This window comes from Schistocerca nitens, chromosome 1, assembly GCF_023898315.1.
Source record: "Schistocerca nitens isolate TAMUIC-IGC-003100 chromosome 1, iqSchNite1.1, whole genome shotgun sequence".
Classification (NCBI taxonomy): domain Eukaryota; kingdom Metazoa; phylum Arthropoda; class Insecta; order Orthoptera; family Acrididae; genus Schistocerca; species Schistocerca nitens.
Window position 1 is genome coordinate 1,206,162,726 of NC_064614.1, and position 18,989 is coordinate 1,206,181,714.

General features: G+C 44.2%; 1 protein-coding gene across 1 annotated transcript in view; it reads right to left on the reverse strand.

Annotated features, from left to right (window-relative positions):
* Positions 1–18,989, reverse strand: part of LOC126233522 (glutamate receptor ionotropic, delta-2-like) — a 198,045-nt gene that overhangs the window by 80,269 nt on the left and 98,787 nt on the right. Inside the window, exons 7-8 of the mRNA XM_049942869.1 lie at positions 17,933–18,210; positions 9,420–9,614 (exon numbers count right to left, since the gene is read on the reverse strand). Of these exons, the coding sequence (XP_049798826.1) occupies positions 9,420–9,614; positions 17,933–18,210 (473 nt within the window). The remainder of the gene's footprint in view (positions 1–9,419; positions 9,615–17,932; positions 18,211–18,989) is intronic.

The following is an 18,989-nucleotide window of genomic DNA, read 5'->3' on the forward strand; positions in this document are numbered from 1 at the left end:
AGAGCAGCGGCGTTTGCGTAGATTTGTCAGTGCTAACAGACAAGCGACACTGCTTGAAATAACAGCAGAAAACTATGTGGGACGTACGACGAGTGTATCTACACTACTGGCCATTAAAATTGCTGCACCAAGAAGAAATGCAGATGATAAATGGGTACTCATTGGACAAATATATCATACTAGAACTGACATGTCATTACATTTTCACGCAATTTGGGTGCATAGATCCTGAAAAATCAGTACCCAGAACAACCACCTCTGGCCGTAATAACGGCCTTGATACGCCTGGGCATTGAGTCAAACAGAGCTTGGATGGCGTGTACAGGTACAGCTGCCAATGCAGCTTCAACACGATACCACAGTTCATCAAGAGTAGTGCCTGGCCTATTGTGACGAGCCAGTTGCGCGGCCACCATTGACCAGACGTTTTCAATTGGTGATAAATCTGGAGAATGTGCTGGCCAGGTCAGCAGTCGAACATTTTCTGTATGCAGAAAGGCCCATACAGGACCTGCAACATGCGCTCGTGCATTATCCTGCTGAAAAGTAGGGTTTCGCAGGGATCCAATGATGGGTAGAGCCACGGGTCGTAACACATCTGAAATGTAACGTCCACTGTTCAAAGTGCCGTCAATGCGAACAAGAGGTGATCGAGACGTGTAACCAATGGCATCCCATGCCATCACGCCGGGAGATACGCCAGTATGGCGATGACGAATACACGCTTCTAATGTACGTTCACCGCGATCTCGCCAAATACGGATGCGACCAGCATGATGCTGTAAACAGAACCTGAATTCATCCGACAAAATGACGTTTTTCCATTCGTGCACCCAGGTTCGTCGTTCAGTACTCCATCGCAGGCGCTCCTGTCTGTGATGCAACGTCAAGGGTAACCGCAGCCATTGTCTCCGAGCTGATAGTCCATGCTGCTGCAAACGTCGTCGAACTGTTCGTGTACATGGTTGTTGTCTTGCAAACGTCCCCATCTGTTGACTCAGGGATCGAGACGTGGCTGCACGATCCGTTACAGCCAAGCGGATAAGATGCCTGTCATCTCAACTGTTAATGATAAGAGGCCGTTGGGATCCAGCACGGCGTTTCGTATTACCCTCTGCTAACAGTCATTGGATTTCGACCAATGCGACCAGCAATGTCGCGATACGATAAACGGCAATCAGTATAGGCTACAATCCGGCCTTTATCAAAGACGGAAACGTGATGGTACGCATTTCTCCTCCTTACAGGAGGCATCACAACAACGTTTCACCAGGAAACGCCGGTCAACTGCTGCTTGTGTATGAGAAATCGGTTGGAAACTTCCCTCATTTCAGCATGTTGTAGGTGTCGCCACCGGCACGAACCTTTTTTGAATGCTCTGAAAAGCTAATCATTTCCATATCACGGCATCTTCTTTCTGTCAGCTAAATTTCGCGTCTCTAGCACGTCATCTTCGTGGTGTAGCAATTTTAATGGCCAGTAGTGTATATTAGAAGGGTGGAGCGAAATTTAGCGTTAATGAGCTATGACAGCAAACGGGAGTGCCCTTGAAACAGCACGACATCGCTCACAGCACCTCCCTTGGGCTCCTGACTACATCGGTTGGACCCTTGACGCTTGGTCAGACGAGTCCCGATTTCAGCTGTTAGGAGCTAATGGGACGATTCGAGTGTGGCGCAGATCCCACGAAGCCATGGATCCAAGGTGCCAACAAGGCACTGTGCGAGATGCTGGTGGTTCCGTAATAGTATAGTTTGTGTTTACATAGAATGGGCTAGGTGGAATGGGCTGAGTCGTCTGATCTACTGAAGCGATCAAAATGGTTCAAATGGCTCTGAGCACTATGGGACTCAACTGCTGAGGTCATTAGTCCCCTAGAACTCAGAACTAGTTAAACCTAACTAACCTAAGGACATCACAAACATCCATGCCCGAGGCAGGATTCGAACCTGCGACCGTAGTGGTTTTGCTGTTCCAGACTGCAGCGCCTTTAACCGCACGGCCACTTCGGCCGGCACTGAAGCGATCGTCGACCATGTGCACCCATTCATGGACTTCATGTTCCCATACAACGATGGAAGTTTTATGGATGACAATGCGCCAGGTTACAGGGCCACTATTATTAATTGGTTTGAGGAACATTCTGAACAATTACAACGAATTATTTGGCTTCCCAGAACGCCCGACATGAATCCCATCCAACGTTTATGGGACATAAAAGTCAGTTCGTGAAAAAATCCTGCACTGGCATCACTTTTGCAGTTATGTAATGGGCATAGAGGCAGCACGGCTCAATATTTCTGTAGGGAACTTCCAACGGCTTTTGACTCCATGTCACGTCGAGTTGCTGCATTACGGTACGACACGAAATTAGGAGTTATCCCATGAGTTTTTTCACCTGAGTGTAACGTTGCTGTGTTGTGAGAACGAGACAGTGCCAAACATTCACAGGAGATGGAAGAAGGTGTGCCGACGTGACGCGGTGGTAAAGCGGGTACACCAATACTCAGGCCCTCCCGCACCGCAGCAGACCGAACGTTGCACAGCCCCCCTGTCAATGTGCGGCGTATACACGTTGTAATTTTGTCTGACAGATGCATAAACGTGAATTAACTGTCAGTCCGGGTGGGTGCTGGAGCAGCGAGTGTGTGCAGAATACTGATACAGCTGAAGAAGCTTTGCACCAGGTGGGTTCTCAGAATTCTGATGGATGCCCACAAAGAAACGCGGAAGACGTACGGCCACATGTCAACGAGAAAACCACCACCGAGACCACAATGACAACAATGAAATCCGCATCTTCCAGATCTGATTTGCCAGCTTGCGTACCGCAGCTTCGGTAAACTGAAAGAATCCTTTCACGGCACGATATTTGATGATGATGACTCCCTTGTGAACGCTGTAACACGCGGTCCTACTTGTACCGAGCAGGTAGACCGGCCTTATATCCACGGTAGCGGAAGGCAGTTAAAAGGGACGGAGGTCACGTGAAAAAATGACCGTTTGTCTCTTAAGAATGTATTGATGTACTGTAAAAATACCAGAGAGTTGGAAAATAAACTAGATCTTAAAGAAACATTTTGCACTTCTTTTGTGGTAATCCTCGTAATCTCAGTGCAACAGTATCATTGTGATCAAATGTAATATTCTTGTAGCCAAATTATCTTCAAGAGACCGGTCACCGTACTGAAAACTAATCTGTGTGAGTGGAAATGAAACCTTTTTGTTTTAATTCTGTTCAGTACTACGTGTTCCAGAAATGGGTTGTACGTTGCACCAGACGTAAGGTAACATTTATTTCACGTAACATAAGACGCCAGCTTAGCCCCAAAGACTCATCCAGAAGTTACTACATCATCTCTTTTAAGACAATTCCAATTAGACAAAGGAATGTACAATTAGTAGCTGGAAACCTGATGCATGCTACCATAATGAGAGGGGCCAAAATCTGTATTGCTGTCAGAAGCTGACTAAAGGAGAAAAGTGTGTTTATAGTGTCGTTTCCAAACATCCATATCATCATCATCACCACCACCAATACCACCACCTCCTTTTGCCATTCCCTTCTGCATGAAGGTCTCTTCCAGAATTTTTCATATATTACGATCTTCACCTTTGATGTCATGTTCGCCGTTGTTCCTGGGTGCAATACGTGTTCCCATCTCTCGCCATATGAGGGTATGTCTAGCATTGTCGAACATGATCGTTTTCGTGGTCAGGGGGTTAAGATGTGGGGAGGCATAATGTTGCATGAATCTTTTTTTATTTGTTTTTGTGTCATTAGTCTGCTGACTGCTTTGACGCGGTCGCGCCACGATTTCCCTCCTATGTCATGCTTTTCTTCTCAGAGTAGCACTTGCAACCTACGTCCTAAATTATTTGCTGGATGTATTCCAATCTATGTCTTCCTTTATAGCTTTTACCCTCTACAGCTTCCTCTTGCACCATGGTGGCCACTCCCTGTTGTTTTAATGGATGTCCTATTATCCTGTCCCTACTTCTTTTCAATATTTTCCATATATCCCTTCCTTCGCCGGTTCTGCGGAGAACGTCCTCATTCCTTACCTTATCAGTCACCCTAATATTCAATATTCGTCTTTAGCACCACATTTGAAATCCTTCGACTCTCTTCTGTTTCGATTTTCCCGTAGCCCATTTTTCACTACCACATAATGCTGTGCTCCACCGTACATTCTCTTACATTTCTTCCTCAAATTAAGGCCTGTGTTTGATACTATAGTGAAGCGCCAGAGAAACTGGTATAGGCATGCGTATTCAAACACAGAGATATGCAAACAAGCAGACTACAGTGCTGCGGTCGGCAACGGCTATGTAAGACAAGAAGTCGGCAACGGCTATGTAAGACAACAAGTACCTGGCGCAGTTGTTACATCGGTTACTGCTGCTACAATGGAAGGTTATCAGGATTTAAGTGATTTTGAAAGTGGTGTTATAGTCGGCGCACGAGCGATGGGACACAGCATCTCCGAGGAAGTGATGAAGTGGGGATTTCCTGTGCGACGATTTCACGAGTGTACCGTGAATATCAGGAATCCGGTAAAACATCAAATCACCGACATCTCTGCGGGCGGAAAAAGATGCTGCAAGAACGGGACCAACGACGACTGAAGAGAATTGTTCAACGTGACAGAAGTGCAACCTCTTTTTAATGTTTACATTGACAATACTATTCGTAAATGGAAATGTAAAGAAAACAAAGGAATTAAGATAGCCAATGATGAGTACCTGAGAGTGATTCTGTTTGCAGGTGATATCATCATTATTCAAAAGAACGAAAACGACCTCCGAAGATCTGTATAATAGCTGAATGAAATATGCAAAGAATACAACTTAAAAGTGTCCAGTAATAAAACCAAAATATGACATTCCAAGGAATATATTCAGTCAGATCAAAATTCCAGTCTTAGAGAAGTATCTCGAATCTGTTACTGAGGCTTTGATGTATGTTTTCTTTTGAATCTGATATTTAAAATAAAATATACAAATTCCGAGCTGTTCGTTGTACCAGTAGCGATACAAGTAGGCCATTAAGTACAGAAAGAGGACGCTATATAATTTCATAAGGTAATCGCGACTCCTGTATTATCCTATGGAAACGAAAGCTGGGTTATTTCAAGGAGAAAAAAATGAAAGTTCAAACAGTAGCGATAATGTTTCAGCGGAGGACGAAGGAAGAAACGTGATTAGAAATGAACTTACTATAACAGAATCAAATAATTTCAACGTAAGTATTGTAAAAACTGGAGACAACATCTCACAGCAATTTAAGGTCATAGAATTTCGCAGTCCATCCTGAAATACAAGCCCAATGAGAAAAGAGAGAAATTGGAGGATCTTCAAAAAGATGGGAATGATTTTGTTTGTGAGTTTAGAACCTGCCATACACGAAGCCTTCAAAGGAAGACGAGGACAACTCGTAAATACTATTGCAACCTAACCACAACGTCACCAAGCTGCCACTCAGATAACGCTAAATGTTTTGCTGCCGCCGTGGCATCATTTTCCAAAATCTCGCTTTTTTTCTCCTTCCTTTTCTCATGTAGTATAGTAATTATCGCGTGTGATTTTCTCTTGTTGACTGAGCAGTGATTACCGATGCAGTAACTTGCGAAGATTGGACCGTTTAAGCAACCTTTCTCTGCCACTTGAGATATACCACAATCATTCATTGACTTAGCTTCTTGTATCTGTATCTGAAGATTTTATTTAATACAGCTATGAGGGTTATTTACAGGGGTTGGACAAATATATAGAAACAACCAGAGAAGTACTAGCCTGAACATGTGCAGATGCTAGACAAGCCTGCAAATTGCGCTGTTGTATTTGACCACGAACAGTACCTGTGCAATGTCCCCCATAAATTGCAAGTGTTAGTCGCGATCAGAACAGAGCTCTATGTAGTTGTGAGTGGACAATGTGGAAGCTAAGTGAATTCGAAAGCGGGAGTTACTTGGTGGTGACAGACGGTCATTGATGAAGATTGTGACAATAAACAAAAGAATGACAGTTGCAAAAATCATTGAAGAACTGAATGTTGCTGTCGCGAACCCTATCAGCATCGAAACAAAATGAAAGGAGCACCATAAGCATGGAATTACAGGGCGAGATGGAATTCCAAAACTACTGATGTAAGGAGCACCATAAGCATGGAATTACAGGGCGAGATGGAATTCCAAAACTACTGATGTAAATCTCAGTAAGAGGAAACTGTAGTACCGAAGCCATAAACCCTGGGCTATGGAGCAGTGGAAGAAAGTCATTTGGTAGGATGATTCTTATTACACACTGCCTCCAACATCTAAGTTTGCATCCCAAGAGTGAAACCTGGCGGAGGTTAGGTGATGATCTGGGCAGGGCCTCTTTTAACACGGCTCACGTCGTTCAGGACTGGTTTTGCGAGCAGCGGGACGAATTGTTGCATCTGACGTGGCCGCCACACCACTAGATGTCAATATTATTGAGCCTTTGTCGTCTCCTTTGCAGAGAAGGATGCGTGGTGGCTGTCTGTCTTTTATACTGATCTTTGGAGGTAGTTTTCGTTTCTTTGAATAATGATGATATCACCTACAAACAGAATCACACCCAGGTACTCATTATTGGCTATCTTTCCGACCATTTACCATCGAAGAGCTAGAGTCCGCACTTAAATCTCTGAAACCTGGCAAAGCAGCAGGGCTAGACGACCTTAGGAATGAACAGATCCTTAAATTTGGCGAGTACACGAAAAACTGGCTGCTCCTACTTTTCAATAGCTGTATCCGGCTAAACAACATCCCGAAAATCTGGAGGAAGGGCAAGGTCATAGCCATTCCAAAACCCGGCAAACCACTGGACGAGCCAAAAAATTTCAGACCGGTAACATTACTTTGCTGCTTGTACAAGGTGTTCGAGCGCATGCTGCTGAATCGACTTGTGCCTAATATTGATCATCAGATAATTCCGGAACAGGCGGGGTTTCGTCCTGGGAAAACTTGCACTGGACAGGTCTTGAATATTACCCAGTTCATAGAGCATGGGTACGAGAACCGGCTAATTACTGGAGCCGTACTTGTCGACCTCTCATCCGCATTCGACACTGTAAATCACAAACTGCTGTTCACTAAAATATACGCTATGACTAATGATTTCGGGCTGATACAAATTATATCAACTCTTCTCAGTAACACACGGTTCATCGTAAACCTAGGAGGGAAGCGAAGCCGATGGCGTATCCAGAAAAATGGACTACCCCAAGGCAGTGTCCTCGCACCCACTCTTTTCAACATACATGTGAATGATCAACCAGTTGCACCAGGGACTAGGGGCTTTGCTTACGCGGACGATCTTGCAATAGCCGTGCAGGGTCGGAACTTTAACGACATAGAAATTAGTCTTACGAACGCCCTAAACGGTCTAATGCCATACTACGAAGCCAACTGCCTACGCCCGAACGCAGCAAAAACATTATCCTACCTATTCCATCTTCGAAACCTAGACGCCAAACATACCCTAACCATCACGTGGAACAACCAACGGATCGCGTTCAGCACCACTCCTTGTTATTTAGGCGTCACCCTTGATCGCACACTTACTTACAGACATCATGTAGACAAGCTCAGGGGCAAACTATCAACAAGAAACAACCTCATGAGTAAGCTCACCTCCACAAAATGGGGTGCCGACCCACATACTTCACGTACGTCGGCACTTGCACTCTGCTACTCGGTTGCTGAATACGCCGTCCCAGTTTGGGAAAGATCAGCGCATGCGAAACGAGTGGATCCTCTGCTGAACGATGCCTGTCGCGTAATCACGGGATGCCTAAGACCCACCCCGGTTAGCCAACTTTACTTGCTTAGTGGCATAGCTCCACCCAACATCAGACGAGCTATAACAAGCGAAGCAGAGCGCCTCAAGCAGCTGCGCGACCAGCGCCATCCTCTCTTCGGACAAAACCCTCCACACACACGTCTAAAATCAAGACGGAGTTTCCTCACCTCAGTTCAACCGCTCGTAACCTCAAAACAAAAGGCCAGATTGTCAAAATGGCAAGCAACACTGCCTACGGGAGACCAGACACCTCTAATCTCACTCAACGAACAATTGGCCTCTGGAAATGAACTAAAATGGCCATTATGGAGAACCCTCAACCACCTACGAACTGGGGTGGGCAAATGCAACGTAAACATGTGTACATGGGGATACCGAGACGGGACGGACACGTGCCAGTGCGGACAGACCCAAACAATGGACCACCTCCTGGAATGCAGCAACGTGGGGGAAGTGTGCAGGAAAGATCTGGAAAACGCTACGGCAGTGGCAGTTAAATGCGCTGAATTTTGGTGGGACGTGATATGATATATATACCATGTTTGTCATTATATTGTAATGTGACTCCCCATTTTGGGTTTGTTTTATTTATACATATGTGTATTGTATTTGTATTTGTGTGTATATGTAATGTGGGTTGTCTATGGCTTGGAAACGATTAAATAAATAAATAAAATTGGCTATCTTAATTCCTTTGTTTACTTTACATTTCCATTTACGAAGAGTGATGTCAATGTAAACTTTAAAGAGAGCAGACGATTGTCCACGTTCTTATCCTACACTTTCGTTGCAAAATATTTTTTCTAATTGATTTCTACCTTTATTACAATTAGTGTGTTTTTATGCAGACTGTTGCCTCCGCTAGTTGATAAGTATAACCAGCGCCTGACGTATTCTCCCATAGGCTATCACAGCTTACATGATCGAGAGCCTCCTCATGGCCGATAAAGGCCGTATTGGTTTCTAGACTAAATTTTCTGTTTTACTAGAATGTTCTTACTTACAAACACATTGCCCGTGCACGAACGACCTGATTAAATCCATTTTGTACCTCGGAAATAACGGTTTCTGTGACTTTTTTTCGTGCTTTTACTGACTATACTTGAGAAAATTATAGTTTATTGCCAGTGTTTAAAAAACACTTAGCTTCAGCGTACCAGTATTTAGCAAGAAAATTGGCATAAGATTCCGTTGAAAACCATATAATGCCTGTATTTATCCATTCTGAGACGACTGGAAACGGTTTCAAAAACCTACGGTTTTCGTACACCAATTCAGACATGGTAACGTGTTGTGCATTTGGTGTTTCCTTATTTTTGTTCCCTCCTGTATGTGCCTCTCTAATCTCCACCATGTGTTCGTAGTGCCGTTTTATAACTCTATCATCACGAGGATTAAGCTAGTAGTCAAGGGTAATCGCATCTGGAAACACTAGAGGAAGCTTATCTTTGCGTGGTATTCAGGACAGAAAGCTGTGTGGCAAGTCCCCATTTGAGTAAGAGCAGACAACACATGGAGTACATCTGTTACAGGCTATTGCTACCAACTGGTCGTTAGACGACGACAGGAGGAGCGCCACGGACACGTACCTGCGTGTCGAGAGGACCTCGCAGAGCAAGAGGAGTGGCGCCACCAGCAGCGCGGCGATGAGCAGCAGGAAAGCTGGCGCCAGTGTGTCGAGGCGCGCGCTGGCGAACTGCCCGTCCACCAGGCAAGATGGCCGCCGCGAGTGCCACTTGGTGCGCCAGTAGGCCACGTGGCCCGTCTCCCACAGCTTGCGCAGTCTGCAAGGGCGTCCCCTCTGTCACTCTAACTCTGCTGCAGACTGAACTCTGGTGCGAAGCAGTTTAAATGTCAGTAGCACTTGGTCTAACCTCATAATGACCACAAGGTATAAATGACCAAATAAACTGCTACATAAGAGAAATGGAAAGTATATTGATGTACATAATTTGCAAAGTTACTTGTTACAAAAAGCGATTACGCCATTAAGAACTTATGTCTCATCTGGAAGATTAGGGAACGGAATATCCAGAATATACAAACACCAAAAAAGTTTTGCATCACCTCGGTTCCTAGAGTTCCAGAACCTGTACAGGAAATTGGAATAGACATCAACATAAACATCATTTCCGCCCTTTTTATTGCTCATGAAAACCACACATTGCTTGTTGTACCACCGTACAGCGAGACCTTCACAGGTGGTGGTCCAGATTGCTGTACACGCCGGTACCTCTAATACCCAATAGCACGTGATCTTGCGTTGATGCATGCCTACATGTGTCATCGCATACTTTCCACAAGCTCATCAAGGCACTTTTGGTCCAGATTGTTCCACTCTACAACGGTGTTCCGGTGTAGTTCCCTCAGAGTGGTAGGTCGGTCGCGTCGTCTATAAACAGCCCTTTTCCATCTATCCCAGGCATGTTAGATAGGGTTCGTGTCTGGAGAACATGTTGGCCACTCTAGTCGAGCGATGTCGTTATGCTGAAGGAAGCCTTTGACAAGATGTGCACGATGGGGGCGCGAATTGTCGTCTTTGAAGACGAATGCCTCGCCAATATGCTGTCGATATAATTGCACTATCGGTCGGAGGATGCCATTCACGTATCATGCAGCCATTACAGCGCCTTCCATAACCACCAGCGCAGTACGTCGGCCCCACATAATGCCACGCCAAAACAGCAGGGAACTTCCACCTTGCTATACTCCCTGGACAGTGTGTCTAAGGCGTTCAGCCTGACCAGGTTGCCTCCAAACACGTCTCCGCCAATTGTCTGGTTGAAGGCAAGTGCGACACTCGTCGGTGAAGAGAACGTGACGCCAATCCTGACCGGTCCATTCGGCATTTTCTTAAGCCCATCTGTACTGCGATGCATGGTGTAGTGGTTTCAAAGATGGACCTCGGCATGGACGTCGGGAAGGAAGTTACGCAACATGCAGCCTATTGCGAAGTTTGGGTCCTAACAGGACGTCCTGTGGATGCACGAAAAGCATTAGTCAACATGGTGGCGTTGCTGTCAGGTTTCCTCCGAACCATAATCCGTAGGTAGCGGTCATCCACTGCAGTAGTATCCCTTGCGCAGCTTGAGCGAGGCATGTCATCGACAGTTCCTGTCTCTCTGTATCTCCTCCATGTCCGAACAATATCGTTTGGTTCTCTGCGAGACCCCTAGACATTTCCCTTGTTGAGAGTCCTTCCTGGCACAAAGTAACAATGCAGAAGCGATCGGACTGCGGTACTGACCGTCTAGGGATGGTTGGACTACAGACAACACGAGCCGTGTACCTCCTCCCTAGTGGAATGATTGGAACTGACCGGCTGTTGAACCCTTTCCTTTTAAAAGGCGCTGCTCATGCATGGTTGTTTACTTCTTTGGCCGGGTTTAGTGACATTTCGGAACAGTCGAAGGGACTGTGTCTGTGATACAATTTACACGGTCAACGTCTATCATGAGGACTTCTGGGAACCGGGGTGATCCAAACCTTTTTTTGATGTGTGTATTTCATGTCTTGTCAAATTCGATGGAATGAGTTAATACTGAAACACGAAACATTTAATCTGCTTTGTAACTCTAAACTTCAAAAACACACACCAGTTGCAAAATTGTAAACACCAATTAAATACAACACAACTCAACAAACCTGTGTCAGAGAAAAATCTACCTTAAAATACACTCCTGGAAATTGAAATAAGAACACCGTGAATTCATTGTCCCAGGAAGGGGAAACTTTATTGACACATTCCTGGGGTCAGATACATCACATGATCACACTGACAGAACCACAGGCACAGAGACACAGGCAACAGAGCATGCACAATGTCGGCACTAGTACAGTGTATATCCACCTTTCGCAGCAATGCAGGCTGCTATTCTCCCATGGAGACGATCGTAGAGATGCTGGATGTAGTCCTGTGGAACGGCTTGCCATGCCATTTCCACCTGGCGCCTCAGTTGGACCAGCGTTCGTGCAGGACGTGCAGACCGCGTGAGACGACGCTTCATCCAGTCCCAAACATGCTCAATGGGGGTCAGATCCGGAGATCTTGCTGGCCAGGGTAGTTGACTTACACCTTCCAGAGCACGTTGGGTGGCACGGGATACATGCGGACGTGCATTGTCCTGTTGGAACAGCAAGTTCCCTTGCCGGTCTAGGAATGGTAGAGCGATGGGTTCGATGACGGTTTGGATGTACCGTGCACTATTCAGTGTCCCCTCGACGATCACCAGTGGTGTACGGCCAGTGTAGGAGATCGCTCCCCACACCATGATGCCGGGTGTTGGCCCTGTGTGCCTCGGTCGTATGCAGCCCTGATTGTGGCGCTCACCTGCACGGCGCCAAACACGCATACGACCATCATTGGCACCAAGGCAGAAGCGACTCTCATCGCTGAAGACGACACATCTCCATTCGTCCCTCCATTCACGCCTGTCGCGACACCACTGGAGGCGGGCTGCACGATGTTGGGGCGTGAGCGGAAGACGGCCTAACGGTGTGCGGGACCGTAGCCCAGCTTCATGGAGACGGTTGCGAATGGTCGTCGCCGATACCCCAGGAGCAACAGTGTCCCTAATTTACTGGGATGTGGCGGTGCGGTCCCCTACGGCACTGCGTAGGATCCTACGGTCTTGGCGTGCATCCGTGCGTCGCTGCGGTCCGGTCCCAGGTCGACGGGCACGTGCACCTTCCGCCGACCACTGGCGACAACATCGATGTACTGTGGAGACCTCACGCCCCACGTGTTGAGCAATTCGGCGGTACGTCCACCCGGCCTCCCGCATGCCCACTATACGCCCTCGCTCAAAGTCCGTCAACTGCACATACGGTTCACGTCCACGCTGTCGCGGCATGCTACCAGTGTTAAAGACTGCGATGGAGCTCCGTATGCCACGGCAAACTGGCTGACACTGACGGCGGCGGTGCACAAATGCTTCGCAGCTAGCGCCATTCGACGGCCAACACCGCGGTTCCTGGTGTGTCCGCTGTGCCGTGCGTGTGATCATTGCTTGTACAGCCCTCTCGCAATGTCCGGAGCAAGTATGGTGGGTCTGACACACCAGTGTCAATGTGTTCTTTTTTCCATTTCCGGGAGTGTATAAATATGCCAAGAGAATTGCTGGAACAACTTCTGAGTTCAAATTACCTGTATTTGTAAACACAAAAAGTATAAATTAAGCGTCCACATAAAAATGTTAATTAAATAAACACTGAATTAGTTCGCAGAAAGTACCATTATCTGATACGTTTTGCCATAAATATTGTACTTTTCAGTTTGTGTAAGGATGGCAAAATGTAAACGCATAGTTGATAACGTTGGTATTCCGCCATTGTTCGACGTTTCGTCTCAACAAGGCAGAAGCTGTTTGGAAGTGTAAATGAACAAACATGATTGGCTCCCTGTGTGACTAAATATTGGGCAACGGTATCATGGATCATGCAATGTACCACCACACTGTGCAAAAGTTTATCTACAAATAAACGAATTAATATGTCTGATAAAATTTTATGGTCAGTGTTTTTATTTCAGGTCAGCAGAGGCTATTAAACATTTCCTATGCAGAACAGAGGACGACTCTGGAAAACTTTTAATGGGGTTTCAATATGGACATTGAGAAGATCGACAAAACACGAGATAAGTGATGTTTTATTTGAACCCTTTGGTCTTTCTCGTAACTTCTGAGCTTGTTATCCTATCCTCACGTTTAATTTGTCTGCATGTTCAGACTCTTGTCAAGAATGCCAAAGGCTGTGTCAACGTGAAGGTTATCCCTATCTTTCAGACATAGAAAATTCTAATCATTGCCATCAGAGACATGAAAGCGTCACACCAATAGGTCATACAGACAACTGGGTCTGGCGCAGCTGCTACAGATATAATGTTGGAGAGGTGGACTCAGGACAACAGTATGAGAAGGAGAGTAGGTTCAGATCCCTACAGAAGATCTGCAGAACCAGGAGATACGTGGTTTTTTCGACTGGATCTAACAAACAGCTGATATTCGTGTCATCACGAACTGTCAGGGACAGATTACTGGAAGCTGGGTTGAGATCTCAAGCTATCATGCTTCATTTACCACTGACACCATACCATAGAAACGAGAGACCTGTATGGTGTCAGGCCAGAGTCAGCTGGGACACAGAGTAATATTCGGTGGGTTTGAATCTTAATTGTGTTGTGGCGTTCAGACTGACTCAAATGTGTCCATGGATGACCTTGTGAGAGCTCACAGGAAGCATCGAGCTTTGAGGTCCTTACCTCTCCAGCTCTTGGAAATATGGTGTACATTAAATATGATAAAAGAATTGATTTGGTAATTGCTTATAGACTAAATGCTCGTCCTTGTGTGGCAAGAATGGTATACTCTGTGTGTCATAACTTTCACAACCAGAACTCCAAATTGCATATTCCAGTGGGGTAATGCATGACCCTCACTGCCGTTCACAGTAAAACACCATGGGGAAAGAGATAATACTTGATTGACCTGCCCATTCCCCTGACATACGTCTACAGACCATGCCTGGTGTCCTAATGGGAAAATGTGCACTTTGGAGACGGCAGTCTGACACACTATGTCAAGCAATTGCTTCAGGTGACAACTAAAGAATGCATACTTTCATCTCCAATTGAATACAAGAGTTCATTTGTGCTACAGGGGCCACACTCACACAGATGTCGATGATGGCTTTACTACCGAATGTAATGAATGTGTAGTGATTTCTGTCAAAGACGTAATACATTTCATATAACCAGTTACACTGCTACCAGTACTATTTTTTATTTGAACTGTAAGCCTATTTGAGCTATGCAGCCATCGTCAGGTTATCTGTAATAGAACATATTATAAATTTTGGTGCAATTGTTGTATGACATGTTAGTTACATACGTTTTTAACTGCTTACTTTCATGAAATATGTTTGATTCTGTTGCTGTTTGTTTGTCTTTACTGGCTATATTTTTTCGTTGTTATTTGAGTAGTAATCAGTTATGCATTGCTATATGTTCTGAAACTTCATTAATAATGGTCGAAATTAAACTCTATTTGCAGTTGAAATTTCATGAGGAGGGAGGAGGAGATTAGTGTTTAACGTCCCGTCGACAACGAGGTCATTAGAGACGGAGCGCAAGCTCGGGTGAGGAAAGGATGAGGAAGGAAATCGGCCGTGCCCTTTCAAAGGAACCATCCCGGCATTTGCCTGAAGCGATTTAGGGAAATCACGGAAAACCTAAATCAGGATGGCCGGAGACGGGATTGAACCGTCGTCCTCCCGAATGCGAGTCCAGTGTGCTAACCACTGCGCCACCTCGCTCGGTGAAATTTCATGACAGCAATTGTGTCAGATGATCAGCGATGTTGTATGGTTATGTCGGCTTGTTGACAATTCTATCAGTGATGTCACTGGTTATGCTGAATGGATATCTGTGTTACTCAAATATTTTCTCTGATTGTATTATGATTTATCCAAGATCTTTGTGGATAATGTCAATAAATTTTTCGATGAAGTGTTTATATTTTAGGTCAGTTTCTTTGTTGGGGTTTGAATGTGGATACTTATGTTTCATATACTACTCATACCTCGATTCCCTACAACATATTCACTATCGGCCTTCCGGCGTTATGTGTTAAATATTGACAGCATTATCCAATAAGTCTGTTGTGTGTTGCTAATTTTTATGTGATGGGGAACGATGCATGAGTTGGCGTCAGTCTAAAATGCTCTCAACATCCAGTGGCGAAGTTTCTACCTGTCTGTCCTACACAGAATTTTTCACAGTCTTTACAGCGAATGTAAATATACCTGGTTTGGAGTATATAAATGGTTTCCGGTTGCCTGACTCTATTTTCGTTTTAATATTACGTCAAGTATGGTAAGCTAAAGGTATGATGGTGTTTTTCAGTAAAACATTCATTTTGTTTGATATATGTGTCCCAGGTATATGGTAGATATATACGTAATTTTCTGTTTTCTTGGTGTATTTCTGATGACTGTTATTTCTTTATGTATAGTAGGTTAGGAGGGCTTCGTGTATTTTTTATATAACTCTGTGATTATTTGTGTTAAATATTGACAGCATTATCCAATAAGTCTGTTGCGTGTTGCTCATTTTTATGTGATGGGGAATGATGCATGGGTTGGCGTCAGTCTAAAATGCTCTCAACATCCAGTGGCGAAGTTTCTACCTGTCTGTCCTACACAGAATTTTTCACAGTCTTTACAGCGAATGTAAATATACCTGGTTTGGAGTATATAAATGGTTTCCGGTTGCCTGACTCTATTTTCGTTTTAATATTACGTCAAGTATGGTAAGCTAAAGGTATGATGGTGTTTTTCAGTAAAACATTCATTTTGTTTGATATATGCGTCCCAGGTATATGGTAGATATATACGTAATTTTCTGTTTTCTTGGTGTATTTCTGATGACTGTTATTTCTTTATGTATAGTAGGTCAGGAGGGCTTCGTGTATTTTTTATATAACTCTGTGATTATTTGTGGATTGCATTCATTATATTGAGCCACGTATTGCACGGTTTTAATTTCTTTTTGAACAGAGTCCTGTTTTAGAGGCAGGTTAAACGTTCTACTGATCACGGGGGAGAGCACACATATCTGCGTGTTGTTGCGTGGCAGAAATTTGCATTGATAATGTTATCAGTTGCTGTTGGCTTTCGAATTTAAAAGTGCTGTTACTATTACTTACGGTCGAATCGAGGAAGTTTATTGAGTTTCTTGTTTCTGGTTGCATTGTAAATTTCATTTTGAGATGTAGTGTGTTGAGTGTTGTGCGTATGTGTTTCATATGTTTCTTGTTTCCATCCATAAGCATTATTGTGTTTTCAGCATATCTGTACCAATATATTATTTTGTGGTTCTAAAGAAGTTTTCTTCTAATGTGTTTAAGAAAATATCTGCTATGTGCCAGCAATGCTAAGTTCCATTGCTACTCAATCACTGAATGTGAAGTAGTTTTGGCTTAGTACTAAGTGCAGAAGCTGCAGAATTCAGTACAGCTTTGTGTTAATGAGATACGTTAGATTGTTTATATTATCGACAACTGGGTGGATTGGAAGTGAAGGTTTATGTATTTTTGGGTGTCCACGTACTTTGCATATGTTTGGGTTCATTATTACACATGTTCTTTTTTCGTATTCAGTCATAAGTACAGTGGAGTGCTCTGTAATTTTCTTGGACTGAGCTGCATATTTGTTTTTTGGATCCCTAGATATATGTATTATGTTATTTGTCATGAGGAACTCATTCGATTTTTGTATGTACTCAATTTTTTTGTAGTACGACTGGACTATTTCCCTTATCTGGCTTTATAGCTATTTCATTACTGGATGTTAGCTTGTGGTTGATTTAGCATAATATTCTATAATCATTTTTTTAACACTATATAGAATCCTGTTGTTTCTGTTTCCATCATAATACAACCATCCACAAAATTTAAGTAACAAAGCACCACAGATATACATTCAGGAGAACCAGCACTGTTAATAATCAGACGTAATTTCAACATCGCTGATCATCTGATATCTTGCTGTCACGAAATTTCAACTGCACTTTAAGTTTGCTTTTGATAATTATTAATGAAATATCAGAACATACTGGAACACACAACTGATTATTACTAAAATAACAAAGAAAGGATATATATATAGTCAGTAAACAAAAAGATATCAACAGAATGAACGATACTGCATGGAAGTCAGGACATAAACGCATATGTAAAATCATATTATCCATAGGTAACTCACTTACCATGCAACAAATGTACCAAAATGATGGCTGTGTAGCTGAAATAGGTCTATAGTTCAAATAAAGAATACTACTCATAGGAGGGTAACTGGTTACACAAAATTTATTATGTCTTTTAAAGACATTTATTTATGCAGCTGGCTCAGAAGATTACAAATTGTTTAATTACTTAATACACATACGTGATGAACATCTTCAGAAAGTTTGATGAAAACGGACTGACGCTTCACGCTTTAACACTTACCATTTCTGACAGTGTATGATGCTGTGAGAAGTAAATACAATTGCCAGCGGCCAGCATGTACTAGGATATTCTAGGTGGTATACTGATAATAACATTACCCAACCGTGACCATCTCCTTGAGTGGCGACTTCTTCTGCACGGGCGTGTAGGTCATGACTGGCGGCAGCAGCGGCGTGACGACCAGCGAGCACTTGTCCTCGGGGCTGAAGATGCGCTCGATTAGCGGGTACATGTTCACCTCCTCCGTGTGGAAGGCGAACGGCTCGGTGGCCATCTTGTGCACGCCCACCTCCAGCGGGAAGTAGTTGGGCTGCTTCGTCCCCGGGGGAAACACCTTGGTGGCGAACAGCGCGCGGTCCACCGGGTCCTCACTTTTCTGCACTCATATTGCGGCATTTCTCCACCAGTCTTACTGACAGTCAAGTCTCTTACTCAAACAGTAAGCATTTGAAACAAGAACAGTGCATTATGTATGGATTCAGCCGTTTCCAAACTTACTCACAAACATGTTTTTGGCTCAAGAAATAGAGGACTGCCCTAGAATACTTTTTCCCTGTATTTTCAATTTACACGTTGTATAGTAACGTCCTTCCATTCAGAGAGATTTTTTTTTGGTTCTGAAAAACTAACCTTCCGCTATTAGCAACATTATTAAGGACGGAACACCAGCTCAGTTAAATAAGAAACGCTAAAGGATCTAGCTTGCTGAAAAATCGTCCGATGTTAATACACAACGAGTTACGAAAACAGTCTGAAGTCACAGAATAGTTAGAACAATTGACTCGCAGTTCTGAGCAGTGCAGTTCAGACCATCATGTGGCCATGCCATTTTAGGAGTTGTTTTGGTTCCCTAAATCAAGAGCCACTGTACTTCCTTTGGAAAAGCCAGTCCGTCTCCATCCTTGTCTGTAGCCGGTCGGGGTGGCCGAGCGATTCTAGGCGCTACAGTCTGGAACCGCGCCACTACTACGGTCGCAGGTTCGAATCCTGCCTCGGGCATGGATGTGTGTGATGTCCTTAGGTTAGTTAGGTTTAAGTAGTTCTAAGTTCTAGGGGACTGATGACCTCAGCAGTTAAGTCCCATAGCGCTCAGAGGCATTTGAACGTTGTCTGTACTTAGCTTTAAACAATGTTTAATACTAAGAATTAGACGGA